Source organism: Ovis canadensis, chromosome 1, assembly GCF_042477335.2.
Source record: "Ovis canadensis isolate MfBH-ARS-UI-01 breed Bighorn chromosome 1, ARS-UI_OviCan_v2, whole genome shotgun sequence".
NCBI classification, from domain to species: Eukaryota; Metazoa; Chordata; class Mammalia; order Artiodactyla; family Bovidae; genus Ovis; species Ovis canadensis.
In genome coordinates this window covers 8273866-8292440 of record NC_091245.1, presented here as the reverse complement: position 1 = coordinate 8292440, position 18575 = coordinate 8273866, and the positions used below count along the sequence as shown (strand labels likewise).

The 18575-nt window shown below is 47.8% G+C and overlaps 1 protein-coding gene across 5 annotated transcripts in view; it reads left to right on the top strand.

Annotated features, from left to right (window-relative positions):
• The window catches only part of DGKD (diacylglycerol kinase delta), a 108780-nt gene that overhangs the window by 11010 nt on the left and 79195 nt on the right, over window positions 1-18575 (top strand). The window contains exon 1 of one of the 5 annotated variants that reach the window (XM_069585055.1): window positions 18206-18477. The exons of the other annotated variants lie outside the window; for them this stretch is intronic. Within the exon in view, the coding sequence (XP_069441156.1) occupies window positions 18325-18477 (153 nt within the window). The 5' untranslated portion in view covers window positions 18206-18324. Of the gene's footprint in view, window positions 1-18205; window positions 18478-18575 lie in introns of those variants that run through there. 5 annotated transcript variants of the gene reach the window in all.

Below are 18575 nucleotides of genomic sequence, written 5' to 3'. Positions count from 1 at the left end.
CTTTCACTTGACTCACTTTTAAAGTTGCAGACATGCATGCCCTATGTTTCAGCAGTTCCACTTCTGGACGTATCTCTAAGAGCTTATGTAAGCACTTGTACTCCAAGAGGCGTGTGCAAGAATGTTCCTAGTGTATCATTTATACTGGCTTCCCTGGTGGCTCAGATGGTAAGAACTCTGCCTGCAGTGCAGGAAACCCAGGTTCCATCCCTGGGTCAGGAAGATGCGCTGGAGAAGGGAGTGGCAACCCACTCAGCATTCCTGCCTGGAGAATCCCATGGACAGAGGAGACTGGCGAGGTGCAGTCCATGGGGTCGCACAGAGTCAGACATGACTGAAGTGACTTAGCACACAGCACTCACGCACATTATTTGTGCCAGCTCAAAAGTGGAAGCCACCCAAGTGGCCCAGCAGTAGATGGTAAATGACAGTGTCTTTTCCCAGATGGTGCTGTCCCTCAGTGAAAGTGTACTGCTGCTACCTGCTGACTTAAGAATTAATCATAGCATTAATATTGTCTGGCCAAAAAAGCCAGACATCAAGTAGTGCATTCTGTATGATTCCATTCACATCTGGCTCAGAACAGATAGGATAGAAAGGTGTTTAGGCTGCCCATTTAGCTGCTTCCCAGAGAAGTCTGAGCAGGGGTGGGGTGGGAAGAGGTGGGTGGTGACTGCGTGGTCCTTGAGAGAAGGGGGCGTCTCCAGGGCCGATAGTGCTGTTTCTTGACTTAGGTGGTGGTTAGTTGGGTTCTCAGTTTGTAATAATTTATACATTTTTGGATTTTATTTTTGCTATTTTTAATGAAAAATATTTTTAATAAATTTTTTTTTTTTTGTGGTGCCACAGTGTGGAATCTTAGTTCCCTGACCAGGGATTGAACTCTCGCCCCCTGCATTGGAAGTGCAGAGTCCTAACCACTGGACCCCCAGGGAAGTCCCCAGATTATTTTTGGGTTGAAGTATAGTTGATCTACAATATTAGTTTCTGGTGTATGACATGGTGATTCAATGTTTTTATAGATTATACTCCATTTAACAGTTTCTGTGATGGCTCAGTTGGTAAAGAACCTGCCGGCAATGCAGGAGACAGACCCTGGTTTGATTCCTGGGTCGGGAAGATCCCCTGGAGAAGGAATAGGCTACTCATTCCAGTATTCTTGGGCTTCCCTGGTGGCTCAGCTGGTAAAGAATCCAGCTGTAATGCGGGGGACCTGGGTTTGATCCCTGGGTTGGGAAGATCCCCTGGAGAAGGGAAAGGCTACCCACTCCAGTATTCTGGCCTGGAGAATTCTATGGACTGTATATGTATGTACAGTCCATGGGGTCGCAAAGAGACACTACTGAGCGACCTTCACATACTCTATTTAAAATTATTATGGAATATTGACTGTATTCTCTGTGTTGTACTGAAAAAGATTAAAAAAAAAAAAAAGATAATGAGGAGGAGGTAGTTGGCCAGAGAGATATGCAGAGGCCCTGTAGCCAGAAGGAGCTTGGGGAAATCAAGAGCCTGATAGAAAGCTGGCGTGGGTAGCATTAGCAAGGGTCGCGGAGCCCTTGATCGTGCTGTGGGGCTGGGAGCTGGGTAGGAGGCCTCGCGGGGAGCTCGGGGATACTGGGACGCTGTTGCTGTGAGATCTTGGGAAGGAGTGAGGCGTCTGACCCCGGTCGGAAAAGTGGCTCAGGCTGTGTTGCGCCCGCCTCCATGGACGCGGCTGGCCCCTGTCGTGCGAGATGATGGGGGCCGGGGCCGGGGCGGTGGTGCTGAGAGAGCTGGCTGGCTGTGACAGGGAGCCCTCGGTGATGGTGCGGAGGGTTCTGGGGAGGAGGCGGCTTGTGGTGCACGTGCCTGGAGAACGGAGCCCCGTCTCTCTGACGAGGAGCTGTGGGTGAGGACCGGTGAGGACCAGCCCTGCCGGGGTGGCATCCGGGACCCCGCTGTGCTCCTCTGTGCCAGTTTCGCAGGCGCGCGACACAGAGCAGCTCGGCGGTGTGCCGTGAAGCTGCCTGGGTCCCCTCGCTGCCGGATCGCGCCTCTTCCTGCCGAGCTCCCTCCAGCCCTCCAGCAGCCATGCGGAAAGGAGGCCTGAGCCGGAGAGCGGTGGGCAGAGGAGGGGGCCCGGCGGGTCTGGGGGTGAGTGGAGGAGGAGGGCCCGTCGTGGGAGGATTGAGGGCGAGCCGGGGGCGGGGGCGAGGAGGAAAGCCAGTTAGGGCTTTCAGCGCCCGCAGGGCCGCCAGCGCCAGCCTTATGGTCACGGTGGTAACATCCTTCTGACTCTTTGTCTGGATACGTTCAATCTACTGAAACTATATGTAAATGTTCACTTAATGTTATGAGCATTTATCCATGCTATTAAAATCTCTTTTCTCTTATCTGGTGTAATGGTTGTACCCTATGTTTTGTGAAGAATACCTTTATAAAGAAAGCTTTATAAAGGTAGTTTTTTGATTTTTTTTGATTGGGAAAAATTAAAAAGAATAGCAGTACAGCATATACTTAATATACTTAGTATCAAGATTCAGTAATTGGTAACACTGCCAAATATGCTTTTATCTGTATGTATAAAATATAAATAAATGATTTACTAAACCATTTGTAGGCATCCTGACAGTGTATCCCTGAATAGCTCAGTGTGTATCTTCTAAAAATGACATTTCATTTCCTATGTGGTCCATTATTACACCTCAGTTCAGTTCAGTCAGTTCAGTTGCTCAGTCATGTCTTGATTCTTTGCGACCCCATGGACTGCAGCATGCGAGGCCTCCCTGTCCATTACCATCTCCCGGAGTTTATTCAAACACATGTCCATTGAGTCAGTGACCCCGTCCAACCAGCTCATCCTCTGTCGTCCCGTTCTCCTCCCGCCCTCAATCTTTCCCAGCATCAGGGTCTTTTCAGATGAGTCAGCTCTTCACATCAGGTGGCCAAAGTATTGGAGTTTCAGCTTCAGGATCAGTACTCCTGATGAATATTCAGGACTGATCTCTTTTAGGATGGACTGGTTGGATCTCCTTGCAGTCCAAAGGACTCTCAAGAGTTTTCTCCAACACCACAGTTCAAAAGCGTCAATTCTTCAGTGCTCAGCTTTCTTTATAGTCCAACTCTCACATCCATACCTGACTAACGGAAAAACCATAGCTTTGACTAGGCGGGCGTTTGTTGGCAAAGTAATGTCTCTGCTTTTTAATATGCTGTCTAGATTGGTCATAACTTTTCTTCCAAGGAGCAAACATCTTTTAATTTCATGGCTGCAGTCACCATCTGCAGTGATTTTGGAGCCCCTCAAAATAAAGTCTGTCACTGATTATTACACCTAATCTCCTGCTAATAAGGACTCCTAAAAATAAGAACATTTCCTATATACCATTATTTCACCTAAGATATTAATTGTAATCTTCTAATATCTATATCTTTTTTAGATTTCCCCAGTTGTACCCAAAATGTCTTTTAGCCTCCCTTTTGGGAACCAGGTGCCAATCAAAATTCATGCATTGCATTTGGTAGCTGTATCTCTCTATTCCCTTAATCTAGAACAGCTGCCTTCAGCAACCCCTCCCCTCCCCTCCCCTCCCCAACACTGACTTTTGGAAGAGACAAGGGCAGTTGTCTTGTAAAGTCTGCTTCTGGACTTGTTTGAATGTTTCCTCATGGGTTTTTTTGCGTCATTCTTTTATGCTCTGTATTTGCTGTAAGACTCAGTTTGAAGACTCAGGCCTTTTTGGGCTGGCATTTTGGACAGGTACCGTAGGTGTGGGATGCTCCACGCCCTGGCCGGCGAGTCATCTCTGCTGTCTCTGGTTTCTGTGGAGATGCTGGATGTGTGCTGGAAATGCAGATTTCCTTCTTTGTGGTTAGGAGGTATCTGAGGCGATTCCTGGACACTGCAAATAGTCCTTTTATCCAGAACTTTTTTGCCAAATGATTTTCAGCATTTATGCATAATAATTTGCCTGGAAGAGAGCTTGAAGAATGGACCTGCCACCATCCTTTGGCTTTCTGTGGTCTCTTCCACAGTTATCTGTTGGTTATTCTGGCTTGGGGGGAACTGCAGTTCTGCCTGCCAAAGCACGGTAATTGCTGGATTCTCTCTGTTTAATAACTAATTTTCAAAGTAAGGATTTGGTAGGATAGTCATCCCTAGTGGAGGCAAATGAGTTTTTTCCCCCTTTCCCTCTCTCTCTCTGCTGGGGGAGGGGGAGTTGTCACTGTGGATTCATGACTTTTTATTTATAATCGGTTGTAAGTCCCCATTTCCCCAGGAGAGCTCCTTCCAGCTGGCCGTTTGGTGTCTGAGCACTTGCTTGCTGAGTCAGGACCTGTCTTTGGGTCTTCAGGCCGGAGCCCAGAGGTGGGTTGCAGGCAGACGGGACGGCCCCGTGCGATGCTGTCCTTCCGCCTGTGTCCGGGACGGGCATTCCCCGGTGACTTCAGCGTGTCACACTGGCAGCTCTTTGCTTTCCATTTTGGGGCAGTATTAATAAACAAGGGGGGAGCTCTGTCTTCTCTGCCTCTGATGATTGTATCTCCATTTACATGGTGCTCCTTCCGGGTGTTCTTACTGTCTGTAGGTGAGAGAATCTGTCCCTTCACCACTCTGTCCATGTGGATTTCTCCTTTCCACCGCGCCCACAGCCTTCTGTGGGCATCTCAGTCTCGGTTCTGCCCTGTGCCCCCTCAGGGGGCAGCATACATTTCCCTTGTAGCCCCATTCCATGTGAATTTTAATTCTGCTATGGTGTGATTGTGTTTGCTCCCTGTCGTGGTCATGGCCTGTATCTTAGCTTGTTATCTTTCAATTTCATCCTGTTCTCCTTGGTGCTCCCTGTTCTTTAAAATTTTTAAAAAATTTTTCAGTAGAGGCCGTGTCTTCCTGTAATCTTTTTACAGGAAGCATGTATTTTCTAAAATGGTCCTCTGTTTTCTGTAATAGTTAATTTCAGATTTATGTATGTGCTGTATGGTATATCTTCAAACTCCTGCCCCCATTTTTATTGTTTTTGTTTTTGTTTTGATGTAATGATCTTGACTGTTGTTTGCTGGTCTTCGGGTTGGAACTGCAGTTAGCCGTGTGCTTGGCCCTGGGAGAAACGTGAGTCCGATTGAGACTGGCCCCAGGTCCGTGACATCCCCCCGCCCCCTTGGTCTGAGCGGGGACGTTTTGGCTCACCTGCCATCACCCTCATCAGGCTGGCTCTGCTCTTCAGTGTCTGAAGGTGAAGGGCCCTTGGGCTGTGGCGGTTTTCCTGAGCCTGGCTCCCTGGCTCCTCCATGGCGAGGTGTACCTCAGCCTCCAGGGTAAATAGTGCTTTTGTGTGTCCTGGGGGCAAGATGGGAGAGGGTCCCTCTCTTTATCTTTCCTTCTTTTTAAAAGAATTTATCATTTGAAGTGTATAATTCATTGGCGCTAAGTATATTAACAGTCACCGCTTTCAGTTCTAGGACTTTCTTGTCCCCCCCTTTGAAACCCCGTCCCCGTTGAGAAGTCATTCCCCTTCTCCCTCAGCCTCTGGCACGCGCTAACCAGCTCCCCATCTCTGTAAGTGTGCCTGTTCTGGGTATTTCTTACCAAGGGAATCGTAAAATACGTGTGTGACCTTTTGTGTTTGGCACCTTTCCCTTAGCACAGCGTTGCAAGGCTCCCCCATGTTGTAGCTTGTGTGAGTACTTCATTCCTCTTTAGGCCTGAGTAATATTCGTTGTTATGAAACGATATCCCGTTTGTTTTATCTGATCGGCTATTGAGGTCTATTTGAATTGTTGGCTATTGCGAGGAGAGCTGCTATGAATGAATGATTCTGTTTGAATGTCTGTTTGCGGTTCTTTCGGTGTATGCCTAGGGAGTGGAACTGCTGGCTAGTTCTATGTTTATCTTACTTAGGAATCGCCAAACTTTTTCACAATGGCTGCAGCATTTTACATTTCTAACAGCAGTGTTTGAGAGTTCCAGTTTCTCCATGCTTGTCTACACTGGTTATTTTCTGCCCTTCCTTCCTCTCTCTTTCTTAAAAAATTTGATTCCGATATGGCCATCCTGAAGGGTATGGAGTGGTGTCTCATAGTATTCACTTGCATTTCCTTAATTATTGATGATGTTGAGCATCTTTTCATGTGCTTGTTTGCTGTTTGCATATCTTATTTGGAGAAATGTCTATTCCAGTCCTTTGCCCATTTAAAAATTGGGTTGTCTTTTTGTTGTTGAGTTGTAAGAATTCTTTATATATTTTGGATATTAGATTCTTATCAGTTACACGATTTGCAAATATTTTCTCCCTTGCTGTGGATTGTCTTTTCACTCTTTATTTTTAAATTTTTATTGAAGTCACACAGAATCAGACACGACTGAAGCAACTTAGCAGCAGCAGCATAGTTGATTTATAATGTGGTGTTAGTTTCTGGTATACAGCAAAGTCATTCATACATATATATATGTGTGTGTGTATGTATATTTATGCCGTGTTTAGCTGCTTAGTCATGTCCAACTCTTTGCCACCCTGTGGACTGTAGCCCATTAGGCTCCTCTGTCCATGGGGATTCTCCAAGCAGGAATATTGGATGGGCTGCCACGCCCTCCTCCAGGGATCTTCCCACCCAAGGATCGAACCCAACTCTCCCACATTGCAGATGGATTCTTTACTGTCTGAGCCACCAGGGAAACCCAAGAATACTGGAGTTGTAATGTATGTATATGTGCACACACTTTTTCAGATTCTTTTCCATTGTAGGTTATTACAAGCTATTAAATATAGTTCCTTGTGCTATGCAGTAGGCCCTTGTTTATTTCATATATAGTAGTGTGCATCTGTTAATCCCAAGATCCTAATTTATCCCTCTCCCCTTTCCCTTTGGTATCTGTAAGTCTGTTTTCTATGTCTGTGAGTCTGTTTCTGCTTTGTAAATAAGTTCATCTGTATCATTTTTTTAGATTCCACATACAAGTGATATTATGTGATATTGATCTTTCTGATTTACTTCCGTTAGTATGATAATCTCTAGATCCACCCCTGTTGCTACAAATGATGTTATTTCATTCCTCTTTATGGCTGAGTAATACTCCATTGTGTGTGTGTCTGTGTGTGTGTGACACAGAGACATCTTTGTCCATTCCTCTGTTGAAGGACACTTGGGCCGCTTCCATGTCCCGGCTGTTATAAATACGCTGCTGTGAACACTGGGGTGCATGTGTCTTTCTGAACTATTGTTTCCTCTGGTTGTATGCAGGAGTGGGATTGCTGGGTCACGTGGTAACTGTTTTCAGTCTTTTCCCTAAAAGAAAAGAGGAGCACTGCGGAAGGAGCACTTCCACACTGTGCTCCACAGGGGCTGTACCGATTTGCGTTCCCACCGACACTGTAGGAGGATGCCCTTTTCTTCACACCCTCTCCAGCGTTATTGACTTTTTGATGATGGCCATTCTGATTGGGATGAGATGGTACTTCATTTTAGCTTTGTTTGCGTTTCTGTAATATAACGATGTTTTATTTTTTTCCTTGACCACACTACATCACTTGTGGAATCTTAGTTCCCTGACCAGAGATTGAACCTGGGCTCTTGGCAGTGAAAACGTGGAGTCCTTTCTGATATTTCATTGTTAGTGTAAAGAAATGCAGCAGATTTCTGTGTATTAATCATGTGTCTTGCTGCCTCGCTTAATTCATTTATCAGTTCTAACAGGCTTTGTGTGAACTCTTCTGGATTTTCTGTATGTATTATCATGTCATCTGTAAATGATGACAGTTTCACCTCTTCCCCTTCCAGTGTAGACACTTTTCATTTCTTTTTCTTCTCTGATTGCTGTGGTTAGGACTTCCCATTGCTGTGTTCAGTGTAGGTGGTAAGAGTGCACATCTTTGTCTTTTCCCAGATTTTAGTGGGAAGACGTCAAGGTTTTCACCATTGAGTATTATGTTGGCAGTGGGTTTACTGTAAATGGCTTTTTTAAATGTTGAGCTATATTCCCTCTGTATCTATTTTGTTGAGAGCTTTTGTTTTCTTTCTAGTCATAATGGATGTTGAAATTTATCGAATGCTCTTCTGCCTGTTGAGACGGTCATGTGGCTTTTGTCTTTCCCTTTGTTGGTGTTGGTACAGTCCCACTGATTGACACGTGTATATTGAACCATCCTTGTGAACCTGAGATGAATCCAACTTGATCATGATGAAGGATCCTTTTTATGTGTTGTTGGATTCAGTTGCTACTATTTTATTTAGAATTTTGTCTTTTCATTCTTAATGGTGTCCTTTTATGCATAAAAGTTTAATTTTGATGAAGTCTAGTTTATTTTTTTCTTATTTTACTGGTGCTTCTGGTATCATATTTAAGAAACCGTTGCCAAATCCAAGGCCAAGAAGGTTTATGTTCAAGTTTTCTTCTGTAAGTTTTCTAGTTTGAGACCTTATGTTTAGTCTTTGATTCATTTTGAGTTAATTTTTACATGAGGTGTGAGGTAGGGATCCACCTTCATTCTTTTGCCTGTGAGTATCCAATTGTCCTAGCACCACTGGTTGAAGAGGGCTTCTTTTTTTTTCAACTGGATTCTGCTTCTCAAGCTCTATACCTTGTAATACTTATAACCAGCTAGTGCACTTTTGCAGATTGGTTGGTTATCTTGGCCATTTTGGAATGGTCTCAGTAGTAATTGTTTTCTTTTTGAAGATATTTTAAATTTATCTTTCAGTTCAGTTCAGTCACTCAGTCATGTCCGACTCTTTGCGACCCCATGAATCGCAGCACACCAGGCCTCCCTGTCCATCACCAACTCCCGGAGTTCACTCAGACTCAAGTCCATTGAGTCCTTGATGCCATCCAGCCATCTCATCCTCTGTCATCCCCTTCTCCTCCTGCCCCCAATCTCTCCCGGCATCAGAGTCTTTTCCAGTGAGTCAGCTCTTCGCATGAAGTGGCCAAAGTACTGGAGCTTCAGCTTTAGCATCATTCCTTCCAAAGAAATCCCAGGGTGAATCTCCTTCAGAATGGACTGGTTGGATCTCCTTACAGTCCAAGGGACTCTCAAGAGTCTTCTCCAACACCACAGTTCAAAAGCATCAATTCTTTGGCGCTCAGCCTTCTTCACAGTCCAACTCTCACATTCATACATGACCACAGGAAAAACAATAGCCTTGACTAGACGGACCTTAGTCGGCAAAGTGATGTCTCTGCTTTTGAATATACTATCTAGGTTGGTCATAACCTTTCTTCCAAAGAGTAAGTGTCTTTTAATTTCATGGCTGCAGTCACCATCTGCAGTGATTTTGGAGCCCAAAAAATAAAGTCTGACGCTGTTTCTACTGTTTCCCCATCTATTTCCCATGAAGTGATGGGACCGGATGCCATGATCTTCGTTTTCTGAATGTTGAGCTTTAAGCCAACTTTTTTGTTCTCCTCTTTTACTTTCATCAAGAGGCTTCTTAGCTCCTCTTCACTTTCTGCCATAAGGGTGGTGTCATCTGCATATCTGAGGTTATTGATATTTCTCCCGGCAATCTTGATTTATTAAATTTATCTTTAATTTTCAAAATTTTGGCTGTGCTTCATTTTTGTTGCAGCACATGGGCTTTTCCTGTTGCAGAACATGGGCTCTAGAATGCGTGGGCTCAGTGGTTACCTAGTGCCTGGGCTCAGTGGCTACCTAGTGCCTGGGCTCAGTGGCTACCTAGTGCCTGGGCTCAGTGGGTACCTAGTGCCTGGGCTCAGTGGTTACCTAGTGCCTGGGCTCAGTGGGTACCTAGTGCCTGGGCTCAGTGGGTACCTAGTGCGTGGGCTCAGTGGGTACCTAGTGCCTGGGCTCAGTGGGTACCTAGTGCCTGGGCTCACTAGTTACCGTGCATGGGCTTTGTTGCTCCACGGCATGTGGGATCTTAGTCCCCAAACTAGGGATTGAACTCCATCCCCTGCATTGGAAGGCGGATTCTTAACCATTGGACCACCAGGGAAGTCCCAGAGTGATTCTTGGTAGAACTATTGTTACGGATGATTATAATACATTTACACGGGAAATATCTGCATCTCAGAATTTTTACTGCTGTGAAACTCTACTGCATTTCACAGTTGAGAGTGAATTCAGTTCCTTCTATGGTTCGGAAAACTTTGAAATAAATGCCGAATTAAATCCAATCCTGTTTGATAGTTTCTGCGTTTGAAGCTGAGTGAGAAGTCTGGGAAATAGCTCTTTATCTCGCTTCTCCTCTGGTGGCTCAGAGTTTTCATGTACTGTGTGAAGTCCGACGTTTGTCAAGACTGAGGTGTGAGTCATAATTGCCTGAGTGTTTTTTTTTTTTTAACAGTCTGCTAGTCATACGTTCTGTGTCTTTTTGTATTTAACCAGTATTGTGTATGAGCCGGGATCTTGCCGTTTATAGAAACCCTGTAGCTGCTTTGCCCTCTGGCAGCACATGTGGGTAGAAGCAATTCAGTGACGTGTGTGAGAAACCCCAAGGAACTGCATACTCTTGCCTGGTAATTCCGCTGGTGGGACCTTGCCTCGAGGAACTAATCTTAAATGTGAAAAAAGCTTCACGGACAACACATTTATCGCACCATTAAATACAAAATGTTGCAGGCCCGGAAACGTTTTCAGTTTAACTCAGGGAGTTAATGACATTGGCTGACACCTGTTTGGCGCTGGTCCTCCCTGCCCGGTGCCCAGGTGGTTTCACCTCGCCTTCATGACTGCAGGGAGGCTGCCACGATGGGGCTGAGGTGCCCAGCAGCACTAGGAAGTGGGAGAGCGAGGACTCCCTTTTGGCCTCCTCACCCACTCGGGTGCTGGCAGAGAGTGGTCCTTTGGATGGTACTTGGCGACGCTGGGAGAGTAGAGAGCCTGTGTGTATAGACATCCAGCTGCGTGCAAAGTTGAGAGCTTCCAAACCCATGTCAGGGGTCACTCTGGCTGGTGTAGTCTGGATTATTTTTATTTCTTTTCTGCGTGATCATTATTATTTTGTGCTAAAGAAAACAGAAAAGCGTAACACTCTCCCCTTCAATCGACAGTTCCTTCCACTGAGAGCGTCTGTCTCGCCGTGGTGGCTGCTGTGTGCTGGGAGCGGGAGGTGGAGACGCGTCTGCCCTCAGTTGCTTCTCTGGCCTGTCCTGAGACATAGCCGCACAGCTCGAAATGTTGGGCCAAAGCAGATTAAATGTACGGAGCCACATATGCAAAAGGGCATGATTTTTGAAAACACAGGATTTAAGTTTCACAGAATCCCAGTGTGTATGTTATATGGAACATTTTAGTTGTGTTCGATTTAAACTTTTAACTCCTCTGTTGAAAATAAAAAGCTTAACATAAGCAGAGAGCTCACGGTCTCGGGATAAATAAGGTACAGTTTAGCTTGACGTTGAGACTGATGCATGAAACACTGTCGGTTTCTTAGATATTTTCATAATTATGTCAGCGTCCTTAAGCATCTGAGTAAATGAAGTCGAAGTACGTTGTAGAGAAACAAAATGGAAAATAAAAGCAGATCAGTCACAGTGTATTGTTTGGAAAAGCAGATTATTAGTAAATAATTTGTATAGCATATAACCCCATTTTTCTGTTTTATTTATACACTGAAAGCACGCTGGAAGGATACTGTCTCAGGATGTTACTGGCAGGTGTTAGCAGTGGCTGGACTCCGAGTGCCCTCAAATAAAGTAAAAGGAACTTTCAGTCGGCCTGTCAGCCTCGCACTGGACTGTTTAATGCTGGACTTTATTTCCACCTGAGGTCTGAAAACGGGCCAGGGGGCATTGGGTTGAGCGCGTGCCCAGGAATGAGGAAGCTGAGTAATGATGGTTAGGGTGCTGTTCTAACGTCTGTGTAGCACTTGGCAGTGTCTGAGCTGTTTCCTTAGACGTCTTCTGCTCTGAGCAGCACCTGCTTGTCGGGGATCCGGCCCGTCAGGAGACTGGGACGAGGGCTGCGGCTGCTTCTGACCCGGGCGGTGGCGGCTTCGGGCCTTGCGCTCCAGCCCCCGTTGTGCTCCCTTCACACCTGAGCTTCCAGAGCACCCTGTCTGTACCCCCGTGATGGGAATGTCCAAACGTACGCAAGAGCAGGGAGAAGAGTTGGAGTCGTCGCCAGTCCAAACATCGTCAGCGCTGTCTCTTTCTTGTGTCGTCTAGCCCCACCCCTGAGCCCTTCTTCTTTCCTGAGTGTTTAACATAAACTCTTAGGGTACCTTTTACTTTGTACCAGCATGCTGCTTGCTTAAAGATCAAGGGTCCTGTCTTTTTCATCATCGTATTCCTAGCAGTGCTTTCACTAAGTGTTCAATAAATATTTGTTGGAAGGAGAAGTGCGTTTCATTCCACAGGTCCCTGGGGAGAGGGAGTTTCCTCTCTCGGCTCCCAGAGGTGGGCTGAGTCTTCGGCGCCATCACTGAGCCCCCGCGTGTGTTTGGAGGCCAACCTTGTGGGTCGTGGAGGAGGTTGTGCCTTGAGCTGTGCGTGTCTGCCCATGTGTCCACCCTGGAAGAGTGAGTTCTTTTCACCTGAAATCAGGCAGACCTGGGTTTGAACTCTGCCTCTGTCCCTCCTGTATGGATATAGGTCCTCTCCGGGCCTCAGTTTCTTCATCAGTGAAAGGGGGTAGTGGCCCTTCACAGGGTGGTGAAGATTGAGGGAGACGGTGATGAGGACTCAGGTCCTGGGGGAGTGGGCGACGGCACGGATGCCGGTGCTGTCCCTCCTCCTTGCACGTTTCTGCGGAGCGGAGATGTCCGCACGGCCTCCCTTAGGAGGTGGCTGTGCAGATGGAGTGGGACCGTCAGGGATGCTGCGGACGTGGGCTCCCCTAGGGGCTGCTGCCCCGCAGACGCTGCCCTTCTGGGCGAGTCCTTTTAGATGGCTTGTCTTCCGGGAGGCCTGGCTTCCTCCCCGGTCTGGTCTACCCTGTCCTCTTTGCCCTTACGTAACCGTTTTTATTATTTTATGATTTTGGTTTATTCTTCCATTGTTCCCGGTTGAAAATTTAAAAATGATATGTGCACGTGTTTGCTTTTCAGTTTAATTTCTGTTTGCACGCGCGCGCACACGCACATCCTTTTGGCACATAGGCAGCATACTCTGTGCTTGTTCTGAGCCTCCTTCTCCGTGAGCTGGAGGTCATTCCATAGTTGGACAGGGACCACCGCACCCCTCTCCTAGCGGGGTAGCGCTCTGTTTCCTGACTGTGCCAGAGTCTATTCAGCCACTTGGATTCCTTTTGGTCTCTTACTGTGCTATTTCGCAGCACCTGTCCTTGTCCAGACCTCTGCTGTGGTTTTGCTGGAGTGTCTGTGAGGGTGGCTCCTTGGAGCGGGCTTGCTGGACCTGAGGGCAGTGCACATCTGATCTGCGGGGTGTTGCTGGCTTCCCGTCCCCAGGGCTCACCTCATCCTGGAGTTGACCAGCCGGTCTTCTTCACAGGCGCCCAGAGTGTGCTGCCTTTTTCCAGTTCTCTTTGTGTCAGTCTGATGGTGAAAATAGTATTTTAGTTGCGTTTTGATTTTTCTCTTGTCATGAGCTAGGGTGAACATCTTTTCTTGTGTCTGAGGGCTATTCAGTTTTATTTTTTTGTGAAGTGTCTGTTCTTATTTTTTTTGCCCATTTTCCAATCAGGTTGTTAGTTTTTTCTCAGTTTTAAGAGCCTTTTTATAGCTTAGGTATATGAGCCCTTTATAATATGTTGCGGAAAGTTTCCTCAGGATTCCCAGTGCTGGGCACCGGGTGACTAAGGTGAGTAAGTAAGAGCAGTAAGGCAACCATAGCCTTGGGACTGTCTTGATCTGGTGTGGGAGACAGCCTCGTGATGGAGGGTCATAGACTTGCCAACACATGCTTTTCGCCAGGCTGCCTAGGCTCTGGGTTTGAATTTCAGGTCTTCTGTTTACTGGCCATGTGGCCTTGAGTGAGTTGCTTAATTTTGTGGCCTTGAGTGAGTTGCTTAATTTCTCTGACCCTCAGTTTCCTAGTCTATAAAATATATGGGAATATTACTATATGCCTCCAAAGTTGGTGTGAGGGTTAAAAGGTAAGAATGGCTTGTGTTATATGTATGTAGTCGATTCGGTGGGCACTCACTCAGTAAGCTTTTAAAATAACCTGTTGTTTTAAAGGTTATTGGGTATGTTTGGATATCCAATAACATTTGGATATGTTGTCCATGCCTGTGCTTTGTGAACAGATTATTTTCTGATTGTTTCCTGTTTATTATGGAACTGAACTGAACTGAACTGAAACCCTAGAAGAAGGTTTGAGATTAGAGTGAGGAGGCTTGACATTTCTTTTGTGGTCTGTCATTGGCTGTTTAACCTTGGACAGATTACTTGGTCCCTTAGTGACCTGGAGTCTTATTTGTCACTCAGAATATTAGTGTCTGTCTCATAGACCTTAAGTGTTTGTTCTATTAAGAAGGCAAACAGATATGAAAATGCTCATGAAAATTTCAAGTGATGTGCAAATTTAAAGTAACACATTTTACTAGCTTCTTCATGGAAACATTTTATTTTATTTTTATTTATTTATGTTTTTGGCTGGACTGTGCGGCTTGTGAAATCTCAGCTGCCCTGGCAGTGAGAACGCACGCAGAGTCCTGACCGCTGGACCGACAGGGAAGTCCTAAAAACTTTTTTTTTTTTTTAAGGAAGCCACTTATTTATTTATTTATTGTAAAAAATATTTATTTATTTTACTGCAGGAGGTCTTAGTTGCAGTGTGTGGTATCTAGTTCCCTGACCAGGGATTGAACCAGGGCCCCCTGCATTGGGAACTCGGAGTTCTTAGCCCCTGGACCACCAAGGAGGCCCTAAGGAAGCCATTTAAAAGGAAGACCTTCTGGCTGCGCTGGGTCTCTGCTGCTGCGCACGGGCTTTCTCTGGCCACAGTGCGTGAGGGCTCTCGTCCTTGCGGCGGCTTCTCTTGTCGTGGAGCACAGACTCCAGGCGCGCGGGCATCGTGACTGCAGCACGCGGGCTTGGGAGCTGTGGCTTCGTCGCTCTGCGGCACGTGAAATCTTCCCAGACCAGAGGTCGAGCCCGTGTCTCCGGCACTGGCAGGATTCCCGTCCACTGCGCCGCCAGAGAAGTCCCAGAGACATTTTAATTGTTCTACATATTAACTTTTTATGCTAGTATCCCCACTTTTTTTTTTTTTTGGACTTTGAATTTTGGATGGTGTTGCCTAACATAGGTTTGTGTAATATTATTTTTTTTTGGAAGGATGAAGAAGGTTGAAGGACAAGTAGATGGCTGAAGTGAACATGTGGCTAGTGGCTAGTTTTCCAGTCCTTTCTTCTTTTACTTCATCCTCTTCACCCTTTCTCTCCTTGCCTGCTTGCAGCCCTCTGCCTCAGGCAGGGTGGTCAGGAAACTGAAAATTCTCGCACTGACAACACAATGACAGCATCAGCAGAGCTCTGCTTGAGCTCTCACGTCCATCCTTTTATTAGCCTGGTTTGTCCCTTTCTGTTTGCACACCACATAAATGTAGGCTGTGGTGCAAGTGGTGACACGTGTGCGTGACTTCCCCCCGCCCCACGGTGGGGCACGCAGATGCCCCCTCCCAGGGTGTCTTCTGCCCAGCCTCCTGCAGTTCAGCATCTTATTTAGTCATCATTCGACTTAGCATCCCCACGGTTCACGCTTTCTGCTGCTTTTCTGCTTAGCAGCCTCTTCTTGCTGTCCTTTTGCAGGGCTGCTTAGAATATTCTGGACGTCTTCTCTGGCTGTGTACTTCATGTATCTTCTCCCCGATGTGGTTTCTCTCTTCCATTTCTTTGTAAGGTGTCCGATGACCAGAGGTTCTCGGTGGGAATGAAGTTGGTTTTAGAGACCTTATGCTTTATGTTTAGTATTTAAAAGTCCTGTTTGAGAATCTTTTTCCAGTCCTAAGGTCCTAGAGAAATGGTCCTGTGCTGTCTACTGAAGCTTTTCAAGTTTCACCTTCTGCACCGACTCTGCTGACTTGCGTGTGGTGTGTGAGGTGGGGGCCCGTGGCACCTTCCCCTCGGATGATGACCTGTGCTGGTCCACTGACTAGTGTCTCCCCCGCCACCTGTGGTCGCCTGTCATGCCTTCAGCCCTGTGGCCATCTGAGCTTTGACCCCCAAGTTCTCTTTCTGGTTCTTGGTTCTAAGGAGTAGCTCAGGACATGTGCAGATACTCCTCTTGCGGCAGTAGTCTTTGAAGCCTTGCTCTCGGTGCTGAGCAGGAAGCGTTCTAAATGTTCAAGCCGTGGGAGTGTGTTGAATGATTTACGCTTTTCACTACTATGAGAAACTCTGTAGCAGACAGAGATGCATTTACTAATATGGAAGGCTGTTGATAACACATGATGACAGAAAGAATAGGAAGATCAAGCAGGGAGTGTACAATATGACTCCATGCTCATAAAAAGTTAAGACATATAGAAATTAAAAAACAAAACACCAGCCTGCCATCTTCGCTTCCTCCCGTCCCAGTGGCCTTCACGGCGCTTTGGTCTGGCATCCCCCTGGTCGGGGCCTGCGCCTGCCCCGGCGGGTCCTTGGTGACTCCCGGTGGCTGCCGCCTCGGGCTTCTCCCAGCCCCTGCACCCCCCCAGCCAGCGTCCCTGAGGCCCCCTGGATGCCTTCTCTCCTCTGCTCCTCAGCTTCATGCCACTTCTTCCCTGTCCTCCTTTTCGGACCCCCAGCTCCCCCCTGCACCCGACGTCGGTGTCCTGGCCCTCTCGGTGCCCTGGGCCTCTTCTCCCCCTCCTTTCCCGAAAGGGACGCCTCTACGGCATCTCCCACTGAACCTTCTCACGCGCCCCCGTTGCACGGTCTGCCGCCGGTCCTCTTCACGGCTCCCCTGGCCTTCCCGGGCCTCAGAGTCGCTATGTCCAAGACAGGCACATCCTTCTCCAGAAGGCCCCTGGGGTTGTCCCCATCGTCCCATCTGTGGTGAGTCCTCTGAACACTCTCATGCCCATGACCATGACTCCTTCCTCCCAGATGCCACTCACTGCCGGCTGCCATCCTGTAAGAGTGGAGGATTCTGCCTGCCTCCTGGTTTCACTCTCACCTCCTGCCCTCCACATGGTGGCCCAGATCGTCCTTCTAAACTCTGCAGCCTGAGAAACCACCCCCCTGATCCGGGGCCCCGTGACCGACAGTGTGCCCTCAGGGAGCTGGTGGGGCCCCAGTCAGCTACCAGCCCTGCGGGCTCTGTCTGCAGCCCTCCGCGGGCTGTGGACACCTCTGCCCTGCCCGCTCAGACCAGCTCTGGGCCGCCCTCCCCAGCAGGATGTGCTCCCTTCCCGGCACCCTGTGTGCTCTGTCCTCCCCTGGTCTGAGTTGTCTCTGGAGCCGGCGGAGTGGTGGCTGCTGCTTGTCTGGGGAGGGTGTGGGGGAGGCGAGGGAAGGCGTTCCACTGCCTTTGCAGAGGGGTTGACTCCCTAGGACTGGGGGCACCGAGCCTGCTCTCGCCGTCTCCGCCTGCTTGTTGGTACATTTGGAGGGCATTTCCAGAGCTGCCTTAGCCGCCCCTGGCTCCTGAGCAGGATGACTGCAGACTCAAGCCTTCCCTGTGGCAGGTGCTGTCTCACCTGGGGCTGTGCGCCTCTCTGGGGGTCAGTGGGTGGCTGTGGCACCCAGGGCCATGCTTTGGCACAGGCTGAATACCCTGCCTGGTTCTCCACCCCCCACTCCCCACCCCCAGAGCCTAGCCAGGACTGGCGTCCTCCCTTTGGACCTGGGCCCAGTGCTCCCTTTCCACTCAGATCCTCAGCACCCACCCATGTGTGCTGCAGCTCAGTCCTCCCTGTCCCTGAGGGTGAGGGAGATGCCCTGGACAGCTCGAAGGACAGAACTGGCCCTGTCGCCTGTGCGAGAACTTGACAAAGCGGTGCTTAGAGCCTGGCCTCTCGGGTCTGGGTTTGGACTCCTGGTCCTCTGCTCGAGTGGGCGTGCGGAGCCGTGTGAGCTGAGCCGTTTCCTGTGGGTGCCACTTACCGGCTGCCAAATGCAAAGCACAGCTGATTAGTCAGGGGTGTGCTTTTCTTGACCACTTTTATTTAGTTCATTGCTTTTGACTGAGTGTTAAAAATATTCTGCAGCATATCTATAGTCCTCACGAGCAGCAAATGTGAGAAGAAATACAGTTTCTGAGAAAGCTTCAAAGAAATACTGGTCTTTATCTTTTCCCCAGCCCTTCCGCTGAAACCCACCAGAGTCTTTTTCTGAGCACTCTTGTTCTATAAATAGAACGACCGCTCTCCTTGGGTAGCCCGAGATCGCAGCTCTCATCCGCTCTCTGAAAGATGTGTGTGTGTGTGTGTGTGTGTGTTGGAGTGTGTTTGTTTTAATTTTGCTTTTCTTTTATGTGTGGCATGTGTAGCGGGAGATGCAAGAAAAATACTCGAGCATTTATCCTTTAAAAAGAACTTCTTTTAACTTTTCTGGGTCTCAGCCTGTGATTTTGTTGTCTTTTAGAATTTTTTTCCTTTTTCTTTTTGCATTTGTGAAAGAGATGGAGGGGATTGCTTCCCCTGCAGAGGTAAGGAAGATGTTTGGGGGCTGGGAGAGGTGCCTGGGTCTGTGAGCGGGATCTGTGGGGTCCCGAGCAGAGGCTCGCCTCGGGAGGGGGGGTGGGTG